This window comes from Salvelinus sp. IW2-2015, linkage group LG18 (assembly GCF_002910315.2).
Source record: "Salvelinus sp. IW2-2015 linkage group LG18, ASM291031v2, whole genome shotgun sequence".
Classification (NCBI taxonomy): domain Eukaryota; kingdom Metazoa; phylum Chordata; class Actinopteri; order Salmoniformes; family Salmonidae; genus Salvelinus; species Salvelinus sp. IW2-2015.
In genome coordinates, this window is record NC_036858.1 from 23,489,109 (window position 1) to 23,512,906 (window position 23,798).

Sequence of the window (23,798 nt, forward strand, 5' to 3'; positions counted from 1 at the left end):
TAGGAACTGAGAAGTGGTCTGTGGTCACCACCTGCAGAACCACTCCTTTATTGGTGGTGTCTTGCTAATTGCCTATAATTTCCACSTTTTGTTTATTCCATTTGCACAACAGCATGTAAAATGTATTGTCAATCAGTGTTGCTTCCTAAGTGGACAGTTTGATTTCACAGAAGTGTGATTGACTTGGAGTTACATTGTGTTGTTTAAGTGTTCCCTTTATTTTTTTGAGTAGTGTACCATAATCCAATTGGTAGAATAGTATATCACTGTAAATTCTTGCTTAGTGTTTAATTTACAGTGTTATAATGTGTGTTACTGGTGAATTCTGTCCTTTGGTGGGCAAATTTCACAATTTAATTTCGTCAACACATTCACAAATGGTGGTTTGATCACAGTTTTGAAGTTTCATAACTAACTAGCAGCACAAGCAAACATTGTTGTGCAAATTTCTATTGATCTATCATCAACACCAATAATCTCTGCAATCCTCCTCTGTGCCATTGAGATTCAGATTTTGTCTCTGGATTTTATTAAAGCGACATCATATAGAATTGGAAAACCAGATACTGCGATGATTGACTTTCTACCATCTTTTTTTGGTTTTGCTTGCCCGAAACAYATGGTAGGCGGTACTATGTTTCATGAACGGAAGATTTTCAAGTAAACATCTGCTCCTCACCTGATTGGATAAAGGCAGGTGTGGCCGCGTGACATTTACGTTGAGCAGAGCTGAACCTTTTCTACCGCTCCGCCAGCAGGGTTCTCGCTGCTCACCTTCCCACAATCCCRGCACATTTCTCTGCGTGCCCTCTTTGAAAATGAATGAGTGCAGAACTTCTCTTGCCTACGCTACATCTGGTGAAAATGGGCTGTAATAGATGCATAGTTCAACCAACATTCTGAGAAGAAGTTGTGTATCCCTTTAAAGTGTATCTCTGAATGCTTGAGGACATTATTTGTTCTATAATCTTGCAATTTGTCAGAACAACTTTCCAATGTTACACATTTGTATTTGTATACATTTTTGGGGAAAAGTAAAGACAGGCATCCATTAAACATTTAATTACATTTCTATGGCCTTAGTGTATTTAGCAAAAGTGTTGTTTGGCAAACTATTTCAGTTTAGTGGGCTGTGATCACTTGAAGTGAACCCTTCAAGCAATCGAGAAAAACTGGAACTGCAGTCCATTAAATTGAGTTACTTTTTTAATGCGCCACTCATAAAGATTGGCGACAGGTGTCATAAACGTAATGCCCAAGGAGCTCTGTCAATGACAAGGTGAAATAAAACGTCAGTGAATGAAAGATTGCCTTCAGAGTGGTCAATATACAGTGTGTGCATTGCAAATGAAACCCTCTTCTTTATATAGTACATTATTTTTGACCAGAGCCCTATGGGCCTTGGTCAAAAATAGTGGCCCATATTAAGTGGATAGTGTGCCATTTGGGACGCACCCAGTATCTCAGGGAAAGTGTTTTCATCTCTGATGACAGACACTAGCTTTCTTTAAGGTCATCCATCTGAGCATGTCCCTGAACTGAGGAAAATGTATCTGGAAATTAAAATAGGCAGGATGGAAAATACTATTTTCTCCTCCATGATGTCATGAGCGCTAATATCTTTGGCATTTGCCAGGATCTACAACTATAAAAGTACAGAGCCTCAGGCTCACATCCTAAAATGCATGCACTCAGGCACACATACACACACAGACACACACAAAACCCAAGTACGCAAGCACGGATGAACGCTTACACGCCTTATCTTTCTAGGAACTCTTATGGGAAATTAACAAAATTACTTTGATTTCAGTTACCAATTCCTCTTGGTAACTGAGGGTAACCTCTTAAGAAATGTGAATTACTTTTTAATGTTCTCTATCGCTCCCTAAAAATCTCTCCTTAATCACGATGGCATCCTGAAATACTTTACAACGAACCCTCAAACTTTCAGATTGCAAGCAGCGGCTTATTGCTGTTCCCTGATACACACTGAAGAAGGTTTAAACCATAAAGGGGAGCCTTCTGTAAAAAGCAAGAAAGACTGTAATAAAAAACACTCTCAAATACATTTTTTTAATTGTCATGACAAAATTACACATTTGTGTTGACAAAGCAACAATACACACTCTGCTTCTCCATCTATCACTTTTGTGCTGCACCCAGACAGGGCTGTGTCTATCCTGTACCTATTCCATAGTTATCCATCATCCCAGAACTTAAAGAGCCCTACTCAGTCTGTCCTCTCATAGACCTGCTATGATCTCCCTGGTGAGGTTATTATTGCCAGAGAGCGATAGTCATTTTGACACAGATTGCTAAACTTATACGATGAATAAGAGTCGAAAGTCCAAGGATCTCTATCTCAAGGGAAATTAAATGCACTGTGCACATCAATGTGCTACACATCTTAAGAATCAAATACAACTGTTGTTTTTGTATCCACTGCAGATCCTGAAGGATTATTGATTTGGGGCCGAAAGTAATTAACACTTTTTGAGGCAGAAATAATTACTTGGGAGCTGCGATGGCCCAAGTCTCCTATGGAATTACAGCCACTGAACACCAAACAGAACTATCCCTTTAGTGCAGGAGACTCCAAAGCACAATAAAGAACCTTGTTGGTGGCAGCTCATTTAGCAATATTTGGATTAAAACTCTTCATTGAAGATGTCACACTGCACACTCCCAGTGGAAAGAAAATGCTTTAGGGGACCTCTTTGTGAAATGATTAAGAGTTTCTTTAATTGACAGCAATGTGTGTTGTATGTGTCTAGATTGTGTTTTCTTCTTGTTTTCTTCCCAGGCGATTTCCTTTCTCACTCCGTTGGCTGTGATATTTGTGGTGAAGATCATTCAGAGGACAGATAAGACAGAAATCAAGGAGGCGTGTCTAGGTATGTATTGTATGGACCCTTACGTTGACTCATCCTTTTATTGTTATCATCAGTGCTTGAATCGAGGGGCTATGTCAGGGTATGCCCTACCTCTTGTTAAAGAAAAGGGCAAAAGCATACCTCTTGTTATCTTAAGATTTTGAAGGGGCAAATATGTATATTGATTATATAAAGCAATCTATAACGACTCTACGATTAACTCTGCGATGCTTTAGGCTAGAAACAAGTGCAAATTCCACAAGAAAGACTTGATTCTGATGCACATGAGGATATTGTTCGTCTTTATGACATTCAGTGGCTAATCTACAACATTCTATAGTTAAGGAGTCAAAAAAAGACTGCTTGGTAAGTAGTCTATTGTGTGACTCTTGATGCACATGAGGATATTGTTCATCTTTATGACATTCAGCGGCTGAGCTACAACAGTCTATAGTCAAGGAGTCAAAAAAAGACTGCATGGGAAGTAGCTCAGCTGCTGAATGTCAATAATTTTCTGAAAAATATGTAAATTGATCATTAATGGGTCAAATAAATTATAATATTATAACATACAGTATTTCTTAGCGGATAAACATTTTTGAAATTATTTTCCTTTATTTTCCCTATCAATATTATCATGAAAAAGTCTGAACAAAATATGCCATGCGTCAAGTTACACTATGCAGAATTGCAGGAAATAAGCTTCAAAACAAACTTAAAAATCCTCAATAAACAATAATTAAAATAGGCTCAAGTGCAGTCTCCTGTCAGCATTTTTGCCTACAACTATGACTAACTCACATTTACCACACATCTGTTTAATTCATTTGGTCTTTCACAATAGCTAATGTAAGTCAGTAGAACAATTCATATTCCTTAAAATGGGCTAAACTATAGGGTAATTAGTGTGCTTGTGTCAGCGAGCTGTTTTTCGCCATACTTTGTACATTATTCCACTTTTTCTCAGTTTTGCCAGTGCAACAATTTATTTGAAGTCTGAAATACATATTTGTGCATTTGAAAGACATTTACTGAAGATATGCATTTTTGCAGGCCTTTTCATGTAAGCTATATTATCTGGTGACATAAAGTCATTACTAATAGCATAATGTTTTTTAACCTACCAAAATATGAGCAATCTTTTTGTCAGGTAAACATTTATTTSTGATCACATTCCACCATCTGACGTAACGATATGCTACTTTTAGGCTTTACGTTATTAGTTTGGTATTTTTTCATGGTTCAAAGCCAATTTTTTATAAAGAGCCATGGTCTCTTTTAGGTGAAAGGAGCCACATTAGCAGATCAGATGAAATTGTCATGTGAGGCATACAGCATGTTTTATGCTAAGACAATAACACAAGCTCTTAATAAACTGACCAGCTAAATTAAGACAGTGGTGAATAAACAAAGTAAAACAATTTACAGCTATCTTTATTTGTGCTCATTACACAACAGGTACAGTTCTAGTGTTACATACAGTGGCTTGCGAAAGTATTCGCAAGCCTTACAGCCTGGAATTAAAATACATTTTTGGGGGGCTTGTATCATTTGATTTACACAACATGCCAACCACGTTGTAGAGGCAAAATATTTTTTTAATGTGAAACAAACAAGAAATAAAACAAAAAAACGGAACACTTGAGAGTGTATAACTATTCACACCCCCAAAGTCAATACTTTGTAGAGCCACCTTTTGCAACAATTACAGCAGCAAGTCTCTTTGGGTATCTCTCTCTGCGGCCCGCTAACCGTTAGCTGTCTTATCGGCTGCTATCTGAATAGGTCTATCGGACGATTTTTCTTGGGTCACTATAACTATATCTATTTTGCCAATTGGATTGATCCCCTCTACCACACGGAACCCCACTAATCTACCGACAGAAACGCACGAGGTGGCTAAAAACAGACCTCCATCCTATGCTAGCTTGCTACCGATGGCCCGGCTAGCTGTCTGAATCGCCGTTACCCCAACCAACCTCACTACTAACTGGACCCTTATGATCACTCGACTAAGCATGCCTSTCCTTAATGTCAATATGCCTTGTCCACTGCTATTCTGGTTAGTTTTTATTGGCTTATTTCACTGTAGAGCTTCTAGCCCTGCTCATTATACCTTATCCAACCTTTCAGTTCCACCACCCACACATACGATGACATCACCTGGTTTCAATGATGTTTTTAGAGACAATATCTCTCTCATCATCACTCAATACCTAGGTTTACCTCCACTGTATTCACATCCTACCATACCTTTGTCTGTACATTATAACTTGAAGCAATTTTATCGCCCCTAGAAACATCCTTTTACTCTCTGTTCCGGACGTTCTAGACGACCAATTGTCATAGCTTTTAACCGTACCCTTATCCTACTCCTCCTCTATTCCTCTGGTGATATAGAGGTGAATCCAGGCCTTGCAGTGCCTAGCTCCACTCCTATTCCCCAGGCGCTCTCTTTTGATGACTTCTGTAACCGTAATAGCCTTGGTTTCATGCATGTTAACATTAGAAGCCTCCTCCCTAAGTTTGTTTTATTCACTGCTTTAGCACACTCTGCCAACCCGGATGTTTTAGCCGTGTCTGAATCCTGGCTTAGAAAGACCACGAAAAATTCTGAAATCTCCAATCCCTAACTCCAACATTTTCAGACAAGATAGAACAGTCAAAGTTGCAATCTACTGCAGAGATAGSCTGCAGAGTTCTGTCCTACTATCCAGGTCTGTACCCAAACAATTTGAACTTCTACTTTTAAAAATCCACCTCTCTAAAAACAAGTCTCTCACTGTTGCCGCCTGCTATAGACCACCCTCTGTCCCCAGCTGTGCTCTGGACACCATATGTGAACTGATTGCCTCCCATCTATCTTCAGACCTCTTGCTGCTAGGCGACCTAAACTGGAACATGCTTAACACCCCAGCCATCCTACAATCTAAGCTTGATGCACTCAATCTCACACAAATTATCAATGAACCTACCAGGTACCACCCCAAAGCCGTAAACACGTGCACCCTCATAGATATCATCCTAACCAACTTGCCCTCTAAATACACCTCTGCTGTTTTCAACCAAGATCTCAGCAAGCACTGCCTCATTGCCTGCATCCGTAATGGGTCAGCGGTCAAACGCTCCCTGAAACACTTCAGCGAGCAGGCCTTTCTAATCGACCTGGCCGGGGTATCCTGGAAGGATATTGACCTCATCCCGTCAGTAAAGGATGCCTGGTTATTCTTTTTAAATGCCTTCCTCACCATCTTAAATAAGCATGCCCCATTCAAGAAATTTAGAACCAGGAACAGATATAGCCCTTGGTTCTCTCCAGACCTGACTGCCCTTAACCAACACAAAAACATCCTATGGCGTTCTGCATTAGCATCGAACAACCCCCGTGATATGCAACTTTTCAGGGAAGCTAGAAACCAATATACACAGGCAGTTAAAAAAGCCAAGGCTAGCTTTTTCAAGCAGAAATTTGCTTCCTGCAACACATACTCAAAAAAGTTCTGGGACACTGTAAAGTCCACGGAGGATAAGAACACCTCCTTCCAGCAGCCCACTGCACTCAGGATAGGAAACACTGTCACCACCGATAAATCCACTGTAATTGAGCATTTCAATAAGCATTTTTCTACGGCTGGCCATGCTTTCCACCTGGCTACCCTTACCCCGGTCAACAGCACTGCACCCCCCACAGCAACTCGCACAAGCCTTCCCCATTTCTCCTTCTCCCAAATCCAGTCAGCTGATGTTCTGAAAGAGCTGCAAAATCTGGACCCCTACAAATCAGCCGGTCTAGACAATCTGGACCCTTTCTTTCTAAAATMATCTGCCGAAATTGTTGCAACCCCTATTACTAGCCTGTTCAACCTCTCTTTCGTGTCGRCTGAGATTCCCAAAGATTGGAAAGCAGCTGCGATAATCCCCCTCTTCAAAGGGGGGGACACTCTRGACCCAAACTGCTACAGACCTATATCTATCCTACCCTGCCTAACTAAGGTCCTCGAAAGCCAAGTCAACAAAAAGATTACCGACCATTTCGAATCCCCTCCCACCATACCTCCGCTATGCAATCTGGTTTCAGAGCTGGTCATCGACTCTGTCAATCACCACATCCTCATCGGCAGACTCGATAGCCTTGGTTTCTCAAATGATTGCCTCGCTTGGTTCACCAACTACTTCTCTGATAGAGTTCAGTGTGTCAAATCGGAGGGCCTGTTGTCCGGGCCGCTTGCAGTCTCTATTATGGTGCCACAGGGTTCAATTCTTGGAGTGACTCTCTTCTCTGTATACATCAATGATGTTGCTCTTGCTGCTGGTGAGTCTCTGATCCACRTCTACACAGACGACACCATTCTGTATACTTCTGGCCCTTCTTTGGACACTGTGTTAACAACCCTCCAGGCGAGCTTCAATGCCATACAACTCTCCTTCTGTGGCCTCCAATTGCTCTTAAATACAAGTAAAACTAAATGCATGCTCTTCAACCGATCGCTGCCTGTACCTGCACGCCCGTCCAACATCACTACTCTGGACGGTTCTGACTTAGAATATGTGGACAACTCCAAATACCTAGGGGTCTGGTTAGACTGTAAACTCTCCTTCCAGACTCACATCAAACATCTCCAATCCAAAGTTACATSTAGAATTGGCTTCCATTTCGCATCAAAGCATCCTTCACTCATGCTGCCAAACATACCCTTGTAAAACTGACCATCCTACCGATCCTCGACTTTGGCGATGTCATTTACAAAATAGCCTCCAATAACCTACTCAGCAAATTGGATGTAGTCTATCACAGTGTCATCCATTTTGTTCCTAAAGCCCCATATACTACCCACCACTGCAACCTGTACGCTCTCGAGGAGAGGCGAAACTCTGAAACTGGAAACGCTTATCTCCTTCACTAGCTTTAAGCACCAGCTGTCAGAGCAGCTCACAGATTTCTGCACCTGTACATAGCCCATCTATAATTTAGCCAAAACAACTACCTCTCCCCCTACTGTATTTATTTATTTATTTTGCTACTTTGCACCACATTATTTATATCTCTACTTTGCACATTCTTCCACTGCAAATCTACCATTCCAGTGTTTTTACTTCCTATATTGTATTAACTTCGCCACCATGGCCTTTTTTTTTGCCTTTACCTCCCTTATCTCACCTCATTTGCTCACATTGTATATAGACTTATTTTTCTACTGTATTATTGACTGTATGTTTGTTTTACTCCATGTGTAACTCTGTGTTGTTGTARGTGTCGAAATGCTTTGCTTAATCTTGGCCAGGTCGCAATTGTAAATGAGAACTTGTTCTCAACTTGCCTACCTGGTTAAATAAAGGTGAAATAAAAAAATAAAATAAAAATAAGCTTGGCACTGTGATTTTTGCCCATTCTTCGAGGCAAWACTGCTCCAGCTCCTTCAAGTTGGATGGGTTCCGCTGGTGTACAGCAATCTTTAAGTCATACCACAGATTCTCAATTGGATTGAGGTCTGGGCTTTGACAAGGCCATTCCAAGACATTTAAATGTTTCCCCTTAAACCACTCGGGTGTTGCTTTAGCAGTATGCTTAGGGTCATTGTCCTGCTGGAAGGTGAACCTCCGTCCCAGTCTCAAATCTCTGGAAGACTGAAACAGGTTCCCTCAAGAATTTCCCTGTATTTAGTGCCATCCATCCATCATTCATTCAATTCTGACCAATTTCRCAGTCCCTGCCAATGAAAACATCCCCACAGCATGATGCTGCCACCACCATGCTTCACTTTGGGGATGTTGTTCTCGGGGTGGTGAGAGGTGTTGGGTTTGTGCCAGACATAGAATTTTCCTTGATGGCCAAAAAGCAACATTTTAGTCTCATCTGACCAGAGTACCTTCTTCCATATGTTTGGGTAGTTTCCCACATGCCTTTTGGCGAACACCAAACGTGTTTGCTTATTTTTTTCTTTAAGCAATAGCTTTTTTTCCTGGCCACTCTTCCGTAAAGCTCAGCTATGTGGAGTGTACGGCTTTAAGTGGTTCTATGGACGAATACTCCAATCTCCGTTGTGGAGCATTGTAGCTCCTTCAGGGTTATCTTTGGTCTCTTTGTTGCCTCTCTGATTAACTTCTTGTGAATAGGGGGGCGCTGTTTTCACTTTGGAAAAATTCATGCCCAAATTAAACGGCCTCGTACTCTGTTCTAGATCATACAATATGCATATTATTATTACTATTGGATAAAAAACACTCTGAAGTTTCTAAAACGGTTTGAATTATATCTGTGAGTAGAACAGAACTCATTTGGCAGCAAACTTCCATACAGGAAGTGAAAAATCTGAAAACGAGGCTCTGTGTCAGGGCCTGCCTATTCAACTGGCTTTTATTTATCGATCTGTATGCACTTCATACGCCTTCCACTAGATGTCAACAGGCAGTAGAAGGTTGAATGTGGTGTCTAGCTTGATGTGASGCCGAATAAGAGCTTTTGGAGTGGCAGGTCAGCTCCTTTGTCAGTTTTCGACGGCGAGCGGGGGAACCTCACATTGTCTTCTGAAAAGCGTTCCATATACACGGCAAATTGCRCCGGCTCTGAAAATCAGAGCCGCAAAAATGTATTGCAATATGATACATATGAGAAAAACATCATAAAGTAGGATTTTTCAACCGAGTTTATTCAACGTTTATTGGGAATTTGGGAATTTTTTGTTCCATGCGTCAAGAGATGATGGACACGTGAGCTCGACATGGCTAGCCAAAGTTGCTAATTCGACAGAAGAAATGGACATTCTAAAACCAAACAACGATTTATTCTGGATTTAGGACTCCTTGCACAACATTCTGATGGAAGAACAGCAAAAGTAAGACAACATTTATAATGTTATTTCGTATTTCTGTGTAATATGTTGACTCCAACACGGCGGAGAATAGGTGAGCGCTGTCTTACAATAACGCATGCTGTATGTTGTGGTAAAGTTATTTTWAAAAATCTAACACAGCAGTTGCATTAAGAACCAGTGTATCTTTCATTTGCCATACAGCAAGTATTTTTATGTAAAGTTTATGATGAGTTCTTTGGTCAGATTAGGTGAATGTCCAAAATATCTCCGGACATTCTGGTGAATTGTTGCTACGTATTCACAATGTATAACCACGAGTTGCAGCTCTAAATATGCACATTTTCGAACAAAACATAAATGTATTGTTTAACATGATGTTATAAGACTGTCATCTGATGAAGTTGTTCAAGGTTATTGATTAATTTTATCTCTATTTTGTCGGTTTTGTGAAAGCTATTTTGGCGGGGAGTAAATGGCGTTGTGTGTTTGGCTATTGTAGTGAGCTAATAGAAATATATATTGTGTTTTCGCTGTAAAACACTTAAAAAATTGGAAATATTGGCTGGATTCACAAGATGTTTATCTTTCATTTGCTGTACACCATGTATTTTTCATAAATGTTTTATGATGAGTATTTAATTTATTTCACGTTGCTCTCTGTAATTATTCTGGCTGCTTTGGTGCTATTTGTGATGGTGGCTGAAATGAAAAACTATGATTTATACCTCAAATATGCACATTTTCGAACAAAACATAAATGTATTGCATAACATGATGTTATAAGACTGTCATCTGATGAAGTTGTTCAAGGTTAGTGATTCATTTTATCTCTATTTCTGGGTTTTGTGAAAGCTACCTATGTGGTGGAAACATGGTGAAAACATGTCGTTGTGTGTTTGGCTATTGTGGTTAGCTAATATAAATACATATTGTGTTTTCGCTGTAAAACATTTTAAAAATCGGAAATGATGGCTGGATTCACAAGATGTTTATCTTTCATTTGCTGTATTGGACTTGTGATTTCATGAAATTATATTATATGATATCCCTGTCCCGTTAGGCTAGGCTATGCTAGTCAGCTTTTTTGATGAGGATGCTTCTGGATCCGGGATGGGTATCACTGAAAGGTTAATGCCCTCCTTGCCTGGTCTGTGAGTTAAGGTGGGCAGCCCTCTCTTGGCAGGTTTGTTGTGGTGCCATATTCTTTCCATGTTTTAATAATGGATTTAACGGTGCTCCGTGGGATGTTCAAAGTTTATGATTTTTTTAAGAACCCCAACCCTGATCTGTACTTCTCCACAACTTTGTCCCTGACCTGTTTGTAGAGCTCCTTGGTCTTCATGGTACCGCTTGCTTGGTGGTGCCCCTTGCTTACTGGTTTTGCAGACTCTGGGGCATTTCAGAACAGGTGTATATATACTGAGATCATGTGACAGATCATGTGACACTTAGATTGCACACAGGTGGACTTTATTTCACTATTTATGTGACTTCTGAAGGTAATTGGTTGCACCAGATCTTATTTAGGGGCTTCATAGCAAAGGGGGTGAATACACATGCATGCAACACTTTTCTGTTGTTTTTTTTGTCATTTTTTTCATTTCACTTCACCAATTTYGACTATTTTGTGTATGTCCATTACATGAAATCCAAATAAAATTCCATTTAAATTACAGGTTGTAATGCAACAAAATAGGAAAAACACCAGGGGGGATGAATACTTTTGTAAGGCACTGTAATCATTGCCACAGGCAAGAACACAGTCTAGACCAGGTATGATGGTTGCATAACGAGTTTCTGATATCATCAAGGAAAACTTTGTGAACACTACTGTAAACTGATATATGTTTTATTTTTACTGTGTTGGCTTCAGCAACACACTCTTACTGTATTTAATAACCAAAATGTATAATTTTATATGATATCATTTGATTTAACTTTTTTGGGATAGGGGGCAGCATTTTCTCTTCTGGACGAATAGCGTGCCCAGAGTGAACTGCCTCCTACTCTGTCCTAGATGCTAATATATGCATATTATTATTACTATTGGATAGAAAACACTCTGAATGATGTCTATGAGTTTAACAAAACTCATATGGCAGGTGAAAACCTGAGAAAAATCCAACCAGGAAGTGGGATATCTGAGGTTGGTCGATTTTCAACTCATCGCCTATTGAATGCACAGTAGGATATGGATCTGTTTGCACTTTCTACAGCTTCCACTAGATGTCAACAGTCTGTAGAACCTTGAATGAAGCTTCTACTGTGATGTGGAGCTGGATGGGAGCTGTTTGAGTCAGTAGTCTGGCAGAGAGCCAGTTCCTGGTCAAGCGCATTTCACATGATAGCGACCTACGTTCATTGCTTCTCTATACACAAAGGAATTCTCCGGATGGAACGTTATTGAATATTTATGATAACAACATCCTAAAGATTGATTCTATACTTAGTTTGACAATTTTCTTCGACCTGTAATATAACTTTTTGAAGTTTTCGTCCGACSTTTGCCTGGACCTGCACGAGCGTTTGAATATGTGTACTAAACGCGCTAACAAAAGTAGCTACTTGGACATAAATAATGGACATTATCGAACAAAACAACAAMTTATTGTGGAACTAGGATTCCTKGAGTGCATTCTGATGAAGATCATCAAAGGTAAGGGAATATTTATAATGTATTTTCTGATTTCTGTTGACTCCAACATGGCGGAATTTRTTATTTTCTTTCTGAGCGCCGTCTCAGATTATTGCATGATTTGATTTTTCCGTAAAGTTTTTTTGAAATCTGACACAGCGGTTGCATTAAGAACAAGTGTATCTTTAATTCTATGTGAAACATGTATCTTTCATAAAAGTTTATGATGAGTATTTATGTTATTTGACGTGGCTGAGGTTTTTGGATGTAAATATGAACCTAATCAAACAAAACATATATGTATTGTGTAACATGTCATCTGATGAAGATCATCAAAGGTTAGTGATTCATTTTATCTTTATTTCTGCTTTTTGTGACTCCTGTCTTTGGCTGGAAAAATAGCTGTGTGTTTTTTTGACTTGGTGGTGATCTAACATAATCATAGGTTGTGCTTTCGCTGTAAAGCATTTTTGAAATCGGACGTGATGGGTAGATTAACAAGATGTTTATCTTTCATTTGCTGTATTGGACTTGTTAATGTGTGAAAGTTACATATTTCCCCAAAATATTTTTGAATTTCCTGCCCTGCCTTTTCAGCGGAATGTTGTCGAGGGGTTCCGCTAGCGAAACGCATGTCCTAGACAGGATAAATATCAGTAAGGTATATCACAATATTGTGATCTACCTCCAACCTACCTCTTAGCATACACTACACAAGACTGTTCCTGCATGCACAATACCCTTTCACATACCTTCTCACAGTCTCTCAACTAAGCCTCTCGACAACGTGCTGACCAAACCGCCCATGTTGCATGCATCTGTCTAGCCGGGCACGTGCTGCAAGTCCCGCTTCTCCCATCTACTCATTGATTTTAGGAGCATACTAACCCATGTGGATGATTGAAAGATGAATGAGGTTAACACTCCAGTCCAGTTGGTCGCGATGATGCTCCTTAAAGTTGGTTTCCAAACGCCATATAAAATCCTAATCAAATCATCAAATCAAGTTTATTTTATATAGCCCTTCGTACATCAGCTAATATCTCGAAGTGCTGTACAGAAACCCAGCCTAAAACCCCAAACAGCAAGCAATGCAGGTGAAGAAGAAGAAATCCACAGAAGAAGAATGAATGAGACACGATTATTCAAAGAAGACCAACTAAAAACAATGTTTCCCCTTATGTCTGTGTATTAATTGTTGGAATAGAGAAAACACAATTTTGTGTAACTCAAAATGGGTCAAAATTCTACAAAGATCCAGCAAAAGAAAGGACCGTATGCATTTCAGGTAAAATAACAACCCAATGTTTATCTCCAAGAAAAAATAATCTAGCAACAGCAAGCTAGCTAAATGTTAATGAATGTTTCATACGTGTTTTGACCTGTACACAAATTAATATAGTTGGTTCACAGTTGGTTTTGGTATTTTAACCTGCATGTCATGAACGGGTCTGGTGGGAATAGACAAAATCAACATGCGCACATACAGCGGCAGTTTGGTCAGCATGTAATGATGGGCAATAAATGGTAGATGGGTGTTGTGGATTATCTCATGTAAATACCAAGTTCACTATCAAAGTGGCAAAGTGCTTATCCAAGATAGCTGCTAAGTCACATGACAAGTTAGGGGGAAAGCAGCTGACCATTTTAAGATGGGCACCACACCAAATAATTTGTTGTATGGCAGCCATCATCCTATGACACTCCAGTATGCATCATTGATTGAAGGAGTTATTTTTCTGATTTATGTTGTTGCTACTGTATGTACTTTGAATTGTTCTATAGGTTCCTTATCAAATGTTTCAACATGATTTTTTACGCCTTTAGAATGTTCATATTGTCCATTTCAGTTCTTACTGCCATTTCAGTACTTCTACTTATGGGCACCTTTGGGTACTTTGGAACTGCAGCAAGTTCCATACCCTGCTCCAGAGTACCTAGCTTACCGGCAACACATTCCATACCCAGCTCTTCAGTCAAAGTACACATCTTACTCGCAGCAAATTCCAGAGCTATTCTACCAGGCAAATTCCAGAGCTATTCTACCAGCAAGTTCAACATCCAGTTGCAAAAGGGTATCTGCAGCCATCCCCCTCCTGAGGTGTAGCTCAGCAGATGGGTCCAGCCTTCAATGTAAGTCACCCTCAGCCACCTTAACAGATTTCACCACTGACAGTGAGAAGGATTTTGCTAATCTTAAACTGCCATTGGACAATCTCCTTGACTCACATCCACAGCTGATTTGAGAAATACAAGTGGGTCTTTCTATAAATAATGGGGCAAATGTGTGATATTGGGCTAAACATTTCAAAATGGTTTGAAACAAATCAAAAATATTTGTATGCAGTTTCACATATATGTGTGTGTGTGTGTGTGTGTGTGTGTGTGTGTGTGTGTGTGTGTGTGTGTGTGTGTGTGTGTGTGTGTGTGTGTGTGTGTGTGTGTGTGTGTATACATGTGTATGCAAATTGTCCAATAACTCCACCTATACAACAACATCTGATTATACTTACTGAAAGCAGGGTTCATACAGACATTGACAAGTCATATTCAAGGAGTTTCAGGGACTTTTTCTAAGTACCTAATTTTCATTTAAGGACCTACATTGTTGAACAATAGTATAATATTGCCTAAAATAGAATATAGTTGTCACAAATGTTGTCACAAATTCAAAAATATGTGACAACAATGTGAACTTCCCTGAATTGAATGCATTGAATGAATGCATGCCGATTCTTCTGTAACCTATGTGGCCGACGCAGATACACAACATCCATGAATAGCTGCATTAATTTTGTATGCATTTTTTATTTCACCTTTATTTAACCATGTTGGCCAGTTGAGAACAAGTTCTCATTTACAACTGCGACCTGGCCAAGATAAAGCAAAGCAATGCGACAAAATCAAACAACACAGAGTTAAACATAAACAAACGTACAGTCAATAACACAATATAAAAAATCTATGTACAYTGTGTGCAATAGTAGAAGAGTAGGGAGGTAGGCAATAAATAGGACATTGAGGCGAAATAATTATAATTTAGCATTAACACTGGAGTGATGGATGTGCAGATGATGATGTGCAAGTAGAGATACTGGGGTGCAAAAYAGGAGGAGGGTAAGTAATAATATGGGGGTGAGGTACTTGGGTGTGGTATTTACAGATTGGCTATGTACAAGTACAGTGATCGGTAAGCTGCTCTGACAGCTGAAGCTTAAAGTTAGAGAGGGAGATATAAGACCCCAGCTTCAGTGATTTTTGCAGTTCGTTCCAGTCATTGGCAGCAGAGAACTGGAAGGAAAGACGGCAAGAAGAAGGGCTGGCTTTGCGGATGACCAGTGAAATATACCTGCTGGGGTGCGTGCTACGGGTGGGTGTTGCTCTGGTGACCAGTAAGCCGGGATTATGTGGGGCATTACCTAGCAAAGACTTATAGATGACCTGGAGCCAGTGGGTTTGGTGACGATGAAGTAGTGAGGGCCAGCCAACGAGAGCGTACAGGTCGCAGTGGTGGGTAGTATATGGGGCTTTAGGAACAAATTGGATGACACTGTGATAGACTACATCCAATTTGCTGAGTAGACTGTTGGAGGCTATTTTGTAAATGACATCGCCGAAGTCAAGGATCGGTAGGATAGTCAGTTCTACAAGGGTATGTTTGGCAGCATGAGTGAAGGAGGCTTTGTTGCAAAATAGGAAGCCGATTCTAGATTTAATTTTGGATTGGAGATGCTTAATGTGAGTCTGGAAGGAGAGTTTACCTTCTAACCAGACACCTAGGTGTTTGTAGTTGTCCACATATTCTAAGTCAGAACTGTCCAGAGTAGTGATGCTAGTCAGGCGGGAGGGTGCGGGCAGCAATCGGTTGAAGAGCATGCACTTAGTTTTACAAGCGTTTAATAGCAGTTGAAGGCGTCGGAAGGAGTGTTGTATAGCATTGAAGCTCGTTTATTAGCACAGTTTCCAAAGATTCCAAAGAAGGGGCAGATGTATACAGAATGGTGTCATCTGCGTAGAGGTAGATCAGAGAATCACCTGCAGCAAGAGCAACATCATTGATATACAGTATACAGAGAAAAGAGTCGGCCCGAGAATTGAACCCCGGGGGTAAAAAAAAAATGGCCCTCCCTGGAAGCCTGTGTTTCAGACATAAGGAAGTGGATGACGGCAAATGTTTTACTTTTAAAATCGGACAAAACAGAGATGCTAYTTCTAGGTCCCCAGAAACAAAGAGATATTCTGTTGGATCTGACAATTAATCTTGATGGTTGTACAGTCGTCTCAAATAAAAATGTGAAGGTCCTCGGCATTACTCTCTATTTCAAGAACAGATTTTGTACATCTTCGTAACATTGCAAAAATATGAAACTTTCTGTCCAGAAAAGTTAATGCATGCTTTTTTTTCACTTCTAGATTACTACTACTACTATTACTGCAATGCTCTACTTTCCGGCTACCCAGATAAAGCCTAAATAAACTTCAGTTAGTGCTAAACACGGCTGCTAGAATCTTGACTGAAACCCAAACATTTGATCATATTACTCCAGTGCTAGCCTCTCTACACTGGCTTCCTGTAAAGGTTAGGGCTGATTTCAAGGTTATACTGCTAACCTACAAAGCATTACATGGGCTTGCTCCTACCTATCTCTGATTTGGTCCCGCATAGGCCTCCGTATTGTCCCTAGAATTTCTAAGCAAACAGCTGGAGGCAGGGCTGTCTCCTATAGAGCTACATTTTTATGGAATGGTCTGCCTATCCACATGAGAAGCAGACTCAGTCTCAACCTTTAAGTCTTTATTGAAGACTCATCTCTTCAGTAGGTCCTATGATTGAGTGTAGTCTGGCCCAGGGGTGTGAAGGTGAACGGAAAGGCACTGGACCAACGAACCGCCCTTGCTGTCTCTGCCTGGCCAGCTCCCCTCTCTCAACCGGGATTCTCTGCCTCTAACCCTATTACGGGGGCTGAGTCACTGGCTTATTTGTGCTCTTCCATCRCGTCCCTAGYAGGGTGCTTCACTTGAGTGGGTTGAGTCACTGATGTGATATTCCTGTCCGGGTTTGTTGCCCCCCTCGGGTGTGTGCCGTGGGGGAGATCTTCGTGGGCTTTACTCAGCCATGTCTCAGGGTAGTACATTGGTGGTTTGAAGATATCCCTATAGTGGTGTAGGGGCTGTGCTTTGGCAAAGTGGGTGGGGTTATATCCTGCCTGTTATGCCCTGTCCGGGGGTATTGTCGGATGGTGCAACAGTGTCTCCCGAACCCTCCTGTCTCAGCCTCCAGTATTTATTCTGCAATAGTTTGTGTCGGGGGCTAGGGTCAGTCTGTTATGTCTGGAGTATTTCTCCTGTCTTATCCGGTGTCCTGTGTGAATTTCAGTATGCTCCCTCTAATTATCTCCCTCTCCCTCCCCTCCCGGAGGACCTGAGCCCTGGAACCATGCCTCAGGACTACCTGGTTGTGGTGCTGCTACACTTTCAACTGTTCTGCCTGCAGCTATGGAACCCTGACCTGTTCACCAGACGTGCTACCTTGTCCCGGACCTGCTGTTTTCGACTCTCTCTACCGCACCTGCTGTCTCTAACTCTCAATGCTCGGCTATGAAAAGCCAACTGACATTTACTCCTGAGGTACTGACCTATTGCACCCGCTACAACCTGTCATCATTACTATTATTTGACCCTGCTGGTCATCTATGAACGTTTGAACATCTTGGCTATGTACTGTTATAATCTCAACCTGGCACAGCCAGAAGAGGACTGGCCACCCCTCAGAGCCTGGTTTCCCTCTAGGTTTCTCCCTAGGTTCCTGCCTTTCTAGAGAGTTTTTCTTAGCCACCGTGCTTCTACATCAGGGCTTTATAAATACATTTGATTGATTGATTGAAATACAAATAGCAGATACATTTCATTAGAGCTGCGCCATCGTAGGTTTGAACAACAAGTTTGTCCATGAAGTTAAACAGAGACTGTGCATCTCGCCCACTTGACACATCAAAGTAGCCCAAGAAGCATTCCTGAATAAAGCCCCAATCATCCACATACCTGACGATAACTGACATGATCGTGTTAAGCATGAAAAGGAATTGGAATTTAAACAGGAAGGAAAGATCTCAGGGAGAGTTTGCATTGGTGGAAGGTGACCCAGATTTACCGAGGTGACCCAGATTTACCTCGCTTCTCTCTCAGTTGTGCCCCGGACACATTTGATATAGTCGGAAACTTATGGCTGTTGGCAACATTTAATGAGAAGGACCCTGAGACGCTCTTTTCGTTGTTTGAGCGTGTTGCTGACGCTTAGAGTTGGCTTGATTCTGATCGCACATTAACCTCTCTGGGGCAGGTGGGACGCAATCGTCCCACCGGCCAATAGCCAGGGAAAATACAGCGCGCCATATTCAAATAAAATGATATAAAAATCTAACTTTCATTAAATCACACATGTAAGATACCAAATTAAAGCTACACTCGTTGTGGATCCAGCCAACATGTCAGTTTTCAAAAAGGCTTTTCGYCGAAAGCATAAGATGCTATTATCTGATGATAGCACAACAGTAAACAAAGAGAGAAGCATATTTCAACACTGCAAGCACGACACAAAACGCAGAAATAAAATATAAATCATGCCTTACCTTTGACAAAATTKTTTTGTTGGCACTCCAATATGTCCCATAAACATCACAAATGGTCCTTTTGTTCGATTAATTCCGTCGATATATATTCAAAATGTCAATTTATTTGGACCGTTTCATCCAGAAAAACACAGCTTCCAACTTCCGCCACTTCACTACAAAATATATCAAAAGTTACATGTAAACTTTACCAAAACATTTCAAACTACTTTMGTAATACAACGTTAGGTATTTTTAAACGTTAATAATCGATCAATTTGAAGACGGGATGATCTGTGTTCAATACAAAAAGAAAACAAACTGACGCAACTTTTTTCGTAACGTGCCTCTCTCAAAAAATGTACTTCATGTGACCCTCATTTACGATAGTCCTACTTCTTCARTACACAAAGGAATAACCTCAACCGATTTCCAAGGACTGGTGACATCCAGTGGAAGCGGTAGGAACTGCAAGCAAGTCCATTAGAAATCTGGTGTCTCTAAGAAATTATCATTGAAAAGACAGTGACATCAAAAAAATAAAAGTTCTGAATGGTTTGTCCTCAGGGTTTTGCCTGCTACATAAGTTCTGTTATTCTCACAGACATGATTCAGTTTTAGAAACTTCAGAGTGTATTCTATCCAAATCTACTAATAATATGCATATCTTATATTCTGGGGATGAGTAGCAGGCAGTTGAATTTTGGCATGCTATTTATACGAAAGTGAAAATGCTGCCCCCTGCCCACAAGAAGTTKAAGTTGCAGTGTGTGTTGACTGGTAAAGCGCAGGATGCATATTCAGCTCTTTGTGTAGCCGACAGTGATAAGGTTAAAATGGCTGTGTTACAGATTTCCGAATTGGTTCCTGAGGCTTACCGCCAACGATTTAAAACTTTAAGAAAGTCTGATAAACAGTCTCATGTTGAATTTGCACGACAGTTATCTTCACAGTTTAATCGCTGATGTACCACCTCTGCGGTTATGACTTTCCAAGGTCTGTGTGATCTGATTAGGCTAGAGCAATTTAAGGATGCAATCCCTGATCATATAGCCACGTACATTAACAAACGAAAAGTGAAGACTGTCTCTGAAGCTGCGGTTTTGGCGGATGAGTATGTTTTGAAAAGTGGATTTCCAGAGCCCCGTATTCAGAATGAGTGGTGGCTGTTGTTTCTCTGTTAGGAAGAAACTCCCCAGTGCCAGTGAAGATCCTGAGGGACACAGGTGCCTCTGAGTCATTTGTGTTAGAATCTGTGTTACCTTTCTCTGCTGAGAATGATTAGGGGAATAGTGTTTTAATTAGGGGAATTGGTTTGAACACTCTGTCCGTTCCATTGCATAAACTGATGTTGGATTCTGAACCAGTGAAAAGCGAGGTTGTCGTAGGGGTGGGTCCTTCATTGCCTATTGAGGGTATCAACGTTATCCTTGGGAATAACTTGGCTGGTGAGCGTGTATGGCCTGTCGTGGCTCCATCTCTAGTGGTTTCCTGTAAGCCGTCATTTGTAGGGATTCCCAATGAGAGCGCGCATTGTTTCCCAGAGATGTTCTCTACATGCGTGGTGACTCGTTAAATGAGCCGTGGTGACCTGGTCACTGCGCCGGCTAATGATGATGTTACAAAGAAATCTGCCACTACTTTCCCTGTTATCCCGTTATCTGTGCCCCGCTCTGATCTAATCAAGGAGCAACGGACTGACCCGACAATAGAAGAGTTGCTTGACAAAATTGTGCCTGTGGAACAGTTGGGATATGTCGCCCATGGCTATTTTCTCCAGGTTGATGTCCTGATGAGAAAGTGGGTGTCTCATAGTAGTAGTTTTGTGGGGGAGGCTGTTAGTCAGGTTGTTGTACCAGTTAACTTTTGTGAGTTGGTATTGAACACTTCCCATGACGATGTTGCTGGACATCTGGGCATGAGGAAAACTTACAATCACATCGTGAGACATTTCATTTGCCCTAGGTTAACCTGTCTGGGAACGGGGTTCCCAGGGCYCCAAATTCAATCAACAGAAATCTCATCATTCAAATTTCTCAAACATACAAGTATTAGACACCATTTTAAAGTTTGAATTATCGTTAATCCAACCACAGTGTCCGATTTCAAAAAGGCTTTTCGGCGAAAGCAGAACATATCATTATGTTAGGTCAGCAACTAGTCACAGAAAGCATACAGCGATTTTCCAACCAACGAGAGGAGTCACAAAAAGCAGAAATAGAGATAAAATTAATTACTAACCTTTGATATTCTTCATCAGATGACACTCCCGGGACAACATGTTACACAATACATATATGTTTTGTTCAATCAAATTCATATTTATATCCAAAAACCTTACATTTGGCTTTGCCTCCAAAACATCCCGTGAATTTGCACAGGGCCACATCAATTTACAGAAATACTCATAATAAACATTGATTAAAAGTCTCAAGTGTTATTCACAGAATTAAGATATACTTCTCCTTAATGCAACCGCTGTGTCAGATTTCAAAAAACCTTTACGGAAAAAGCAACCATGCATAATCTGAGTACGGCGCTCAGATAACAAATCAAGCCAAACAGATATCCGCCATGTTGGAGTCAACAGAAGTCAGAAATAGCATTATAATAATTCACTTACCTTTGATGATCTACATCAGAATTCACTCCCAGGAATCCCAGTTCCACAATAAATGTTTGTTTTGTTTGATAAAGTTAATCTTTATGTCCAAAACCTCCTTTTCGTTCGCACGTTTAGCCAGTAATCAAAAATCATGAATGCGCTATCACTAGGTGCAAGGACAAAAGTCCAAATTTCCGTTACAGTCTGTAGAAACATGTCAAACGATGTATAGAATCAATCTTTAGGATGTTTTGAACATAAATCTTCAATAATGTTCCAACCGGAGAATTCCTTRGTCTTCAGAAATACAATGGAACGCAAGCTAACTCTCTCACATGAACGCGCCTGGTCAGCTCGTGGCTCTCTGGCAGACCTCTGACTCATTCCCCTCTCATTCGCCTCCCCCTTCACAATAGAATCCTCAAACAAGGTTCTAAAGACTGTTGACATCTATCGGAAGCCTTAGGAAGTGCAATATGACCCCATTTCCACTGTATCTTGGATAAGCAAAGAGTTCAAAAACTACAAACCTCAGATTTCCCACTTCCTGGTTGGATTTCTTCTCAGGTTTTTGCCTGCCACATGAGTTCTGTTATACTCACAGACATCATTCAAACAGTTTTAGAAATTTCAGCGTGTTTTCTATCCAGATCTACTAATAATATGCATATCCTAGCATCTGGGCCTGAGTATCAGGCAGTTTAGTCTGGGCACGCTTTTCATCCAGACGTGAAAATACTGCCCCCTACACCAAAGAAGTTAAACAGCTTGGAATATTCCAGAAAATTATGTAATGGCTTTAGAATCTTCTGATAGGCTTATTGACATCATTTGACTCAATTAGAGGTGTACCTGTGGATGTATTTCAAGGCCTACCTTCAAACTCAGTGCCTCTTTGCTTGACATCATGGGAAAATCTAAAGAAATCAGCAAAGACCTCCTCAGGTCTGGTTCATCCTTGGGAGCAATTTCCAAATGTCTGAATGTACCACGTTCATCTGTACAAACAGTGGTACACAAGTATAAACACCATGGGACCAAGCAGCTGTCATACTCAGGAAGGAGACGCGTTCTGTCTCCTAGAGATGAACGTACTTTGGTGCGAAAAGTGCAAATCAATCTCAGAACAACAGCAAAGGACCTTGTGAAGATGCTGGAGGAAACAGGTACAAAAGTATTGATATCCACATTAAAATGAGTCTTATATCAACATAACCTGAAAGGGTGCTCAGCAAGGAAGAAGCCACTGCTCCAAAACCACCATAAAAAAAGCCAGTCTACGTTTTTAACTGCACATGGGGACAAAGATGGAGAAATGTCCTCTGGTCTGATGAAACAAAAATAGAACTGTTTGGCCATAATGACCATCGTTATGTTTGTAGGAAAAATGGGGAGGCTTGCAAGCCGAAGAACGCCATCCCAACCATGAAGCACGGGGGTGGCAGAATCATGTTGTGGGGTTGCTTTGCTGCAGGAGGGACTGGTGCACTTCACAAAATAGATGGCATCATGAGGTAGGAAAATTATGTGGATATATTGAGGCAACATATTAAAGACATCAGTCAGGAAGTTAAAGCTTGGTCGCAAATGGGTCTTCCAAATGGACAATGACCCTAAGCATACTTTCAAAGTTGTGGCAAAATGGCTTAAGGACAACAAAGTCAAGGTATTGGAGTGGCCATCACAAAGCCCTGACCTCAATCCTATAGAAAATTTGTGGGCAGAACTGAAAAAGCTTGTGCGAGCAAGGAGGCCTACAAACCTTACTCAATTACACCATGCTTCTGTAGGAGGACATGAGCAAAGATGTACCTTAGACTTATTGGTGGGAAGATTTGTTAGATGGCTCGCTAAACTCGTCATGTTGATCCTCAAAGTTAGACCATGTCTTAACAGCAATGTCTACAAATATTAATATCGAGTGGTAATGTAATCTTGACCGACTGGGAATGTGATGAAAGAAATTAAAGCTGAAATTAAATATTCTCTCTTATTATTACTTTGACATTTCACATTCTTAATAATAAGTGGTGATCCTAATGACTAAAACAGAGATTTTTACTAGGATTAATGTCAGGAATTGTGAAAAACTGAGTTTAAGTATTTTTGCTAAGGTGCATCTAAATGTATGACTTCAACTGTTATTAACCCAACCAGATGCCATGGATTACAGGCACATCTGGACTGGATATAAGAAGCTGCCGCTTTCAAGGAGGCGGAGAAGCTTATATGATATCCCGCTATGTCCAAAAGAACCTATAA

General features: G+C 40.7%; 1 protein-coding gene across 1 annotated transcript in view; it reads left to right on the plus strand.

Moving 5' to 3' along the window:
• LOC111977697 (phospholipid phosphatase 4) overlaps nt 1-23,798 on the plus strand; it is a 109,554-nt gene that overhangs the window by 40,140 nt on the left and 45,616 nt on the right. Inside the window, exon 3 of the mRNA XM_070448385.1 lies at nt 2,807-2,897. Coding sequence (XP_070304486.1) covers nt 2,807-2,897 — 91 coding nt within the window. The remainder of the gene's footprint in view (nt 1-2,806; nt 2,898-23,798) is intronic.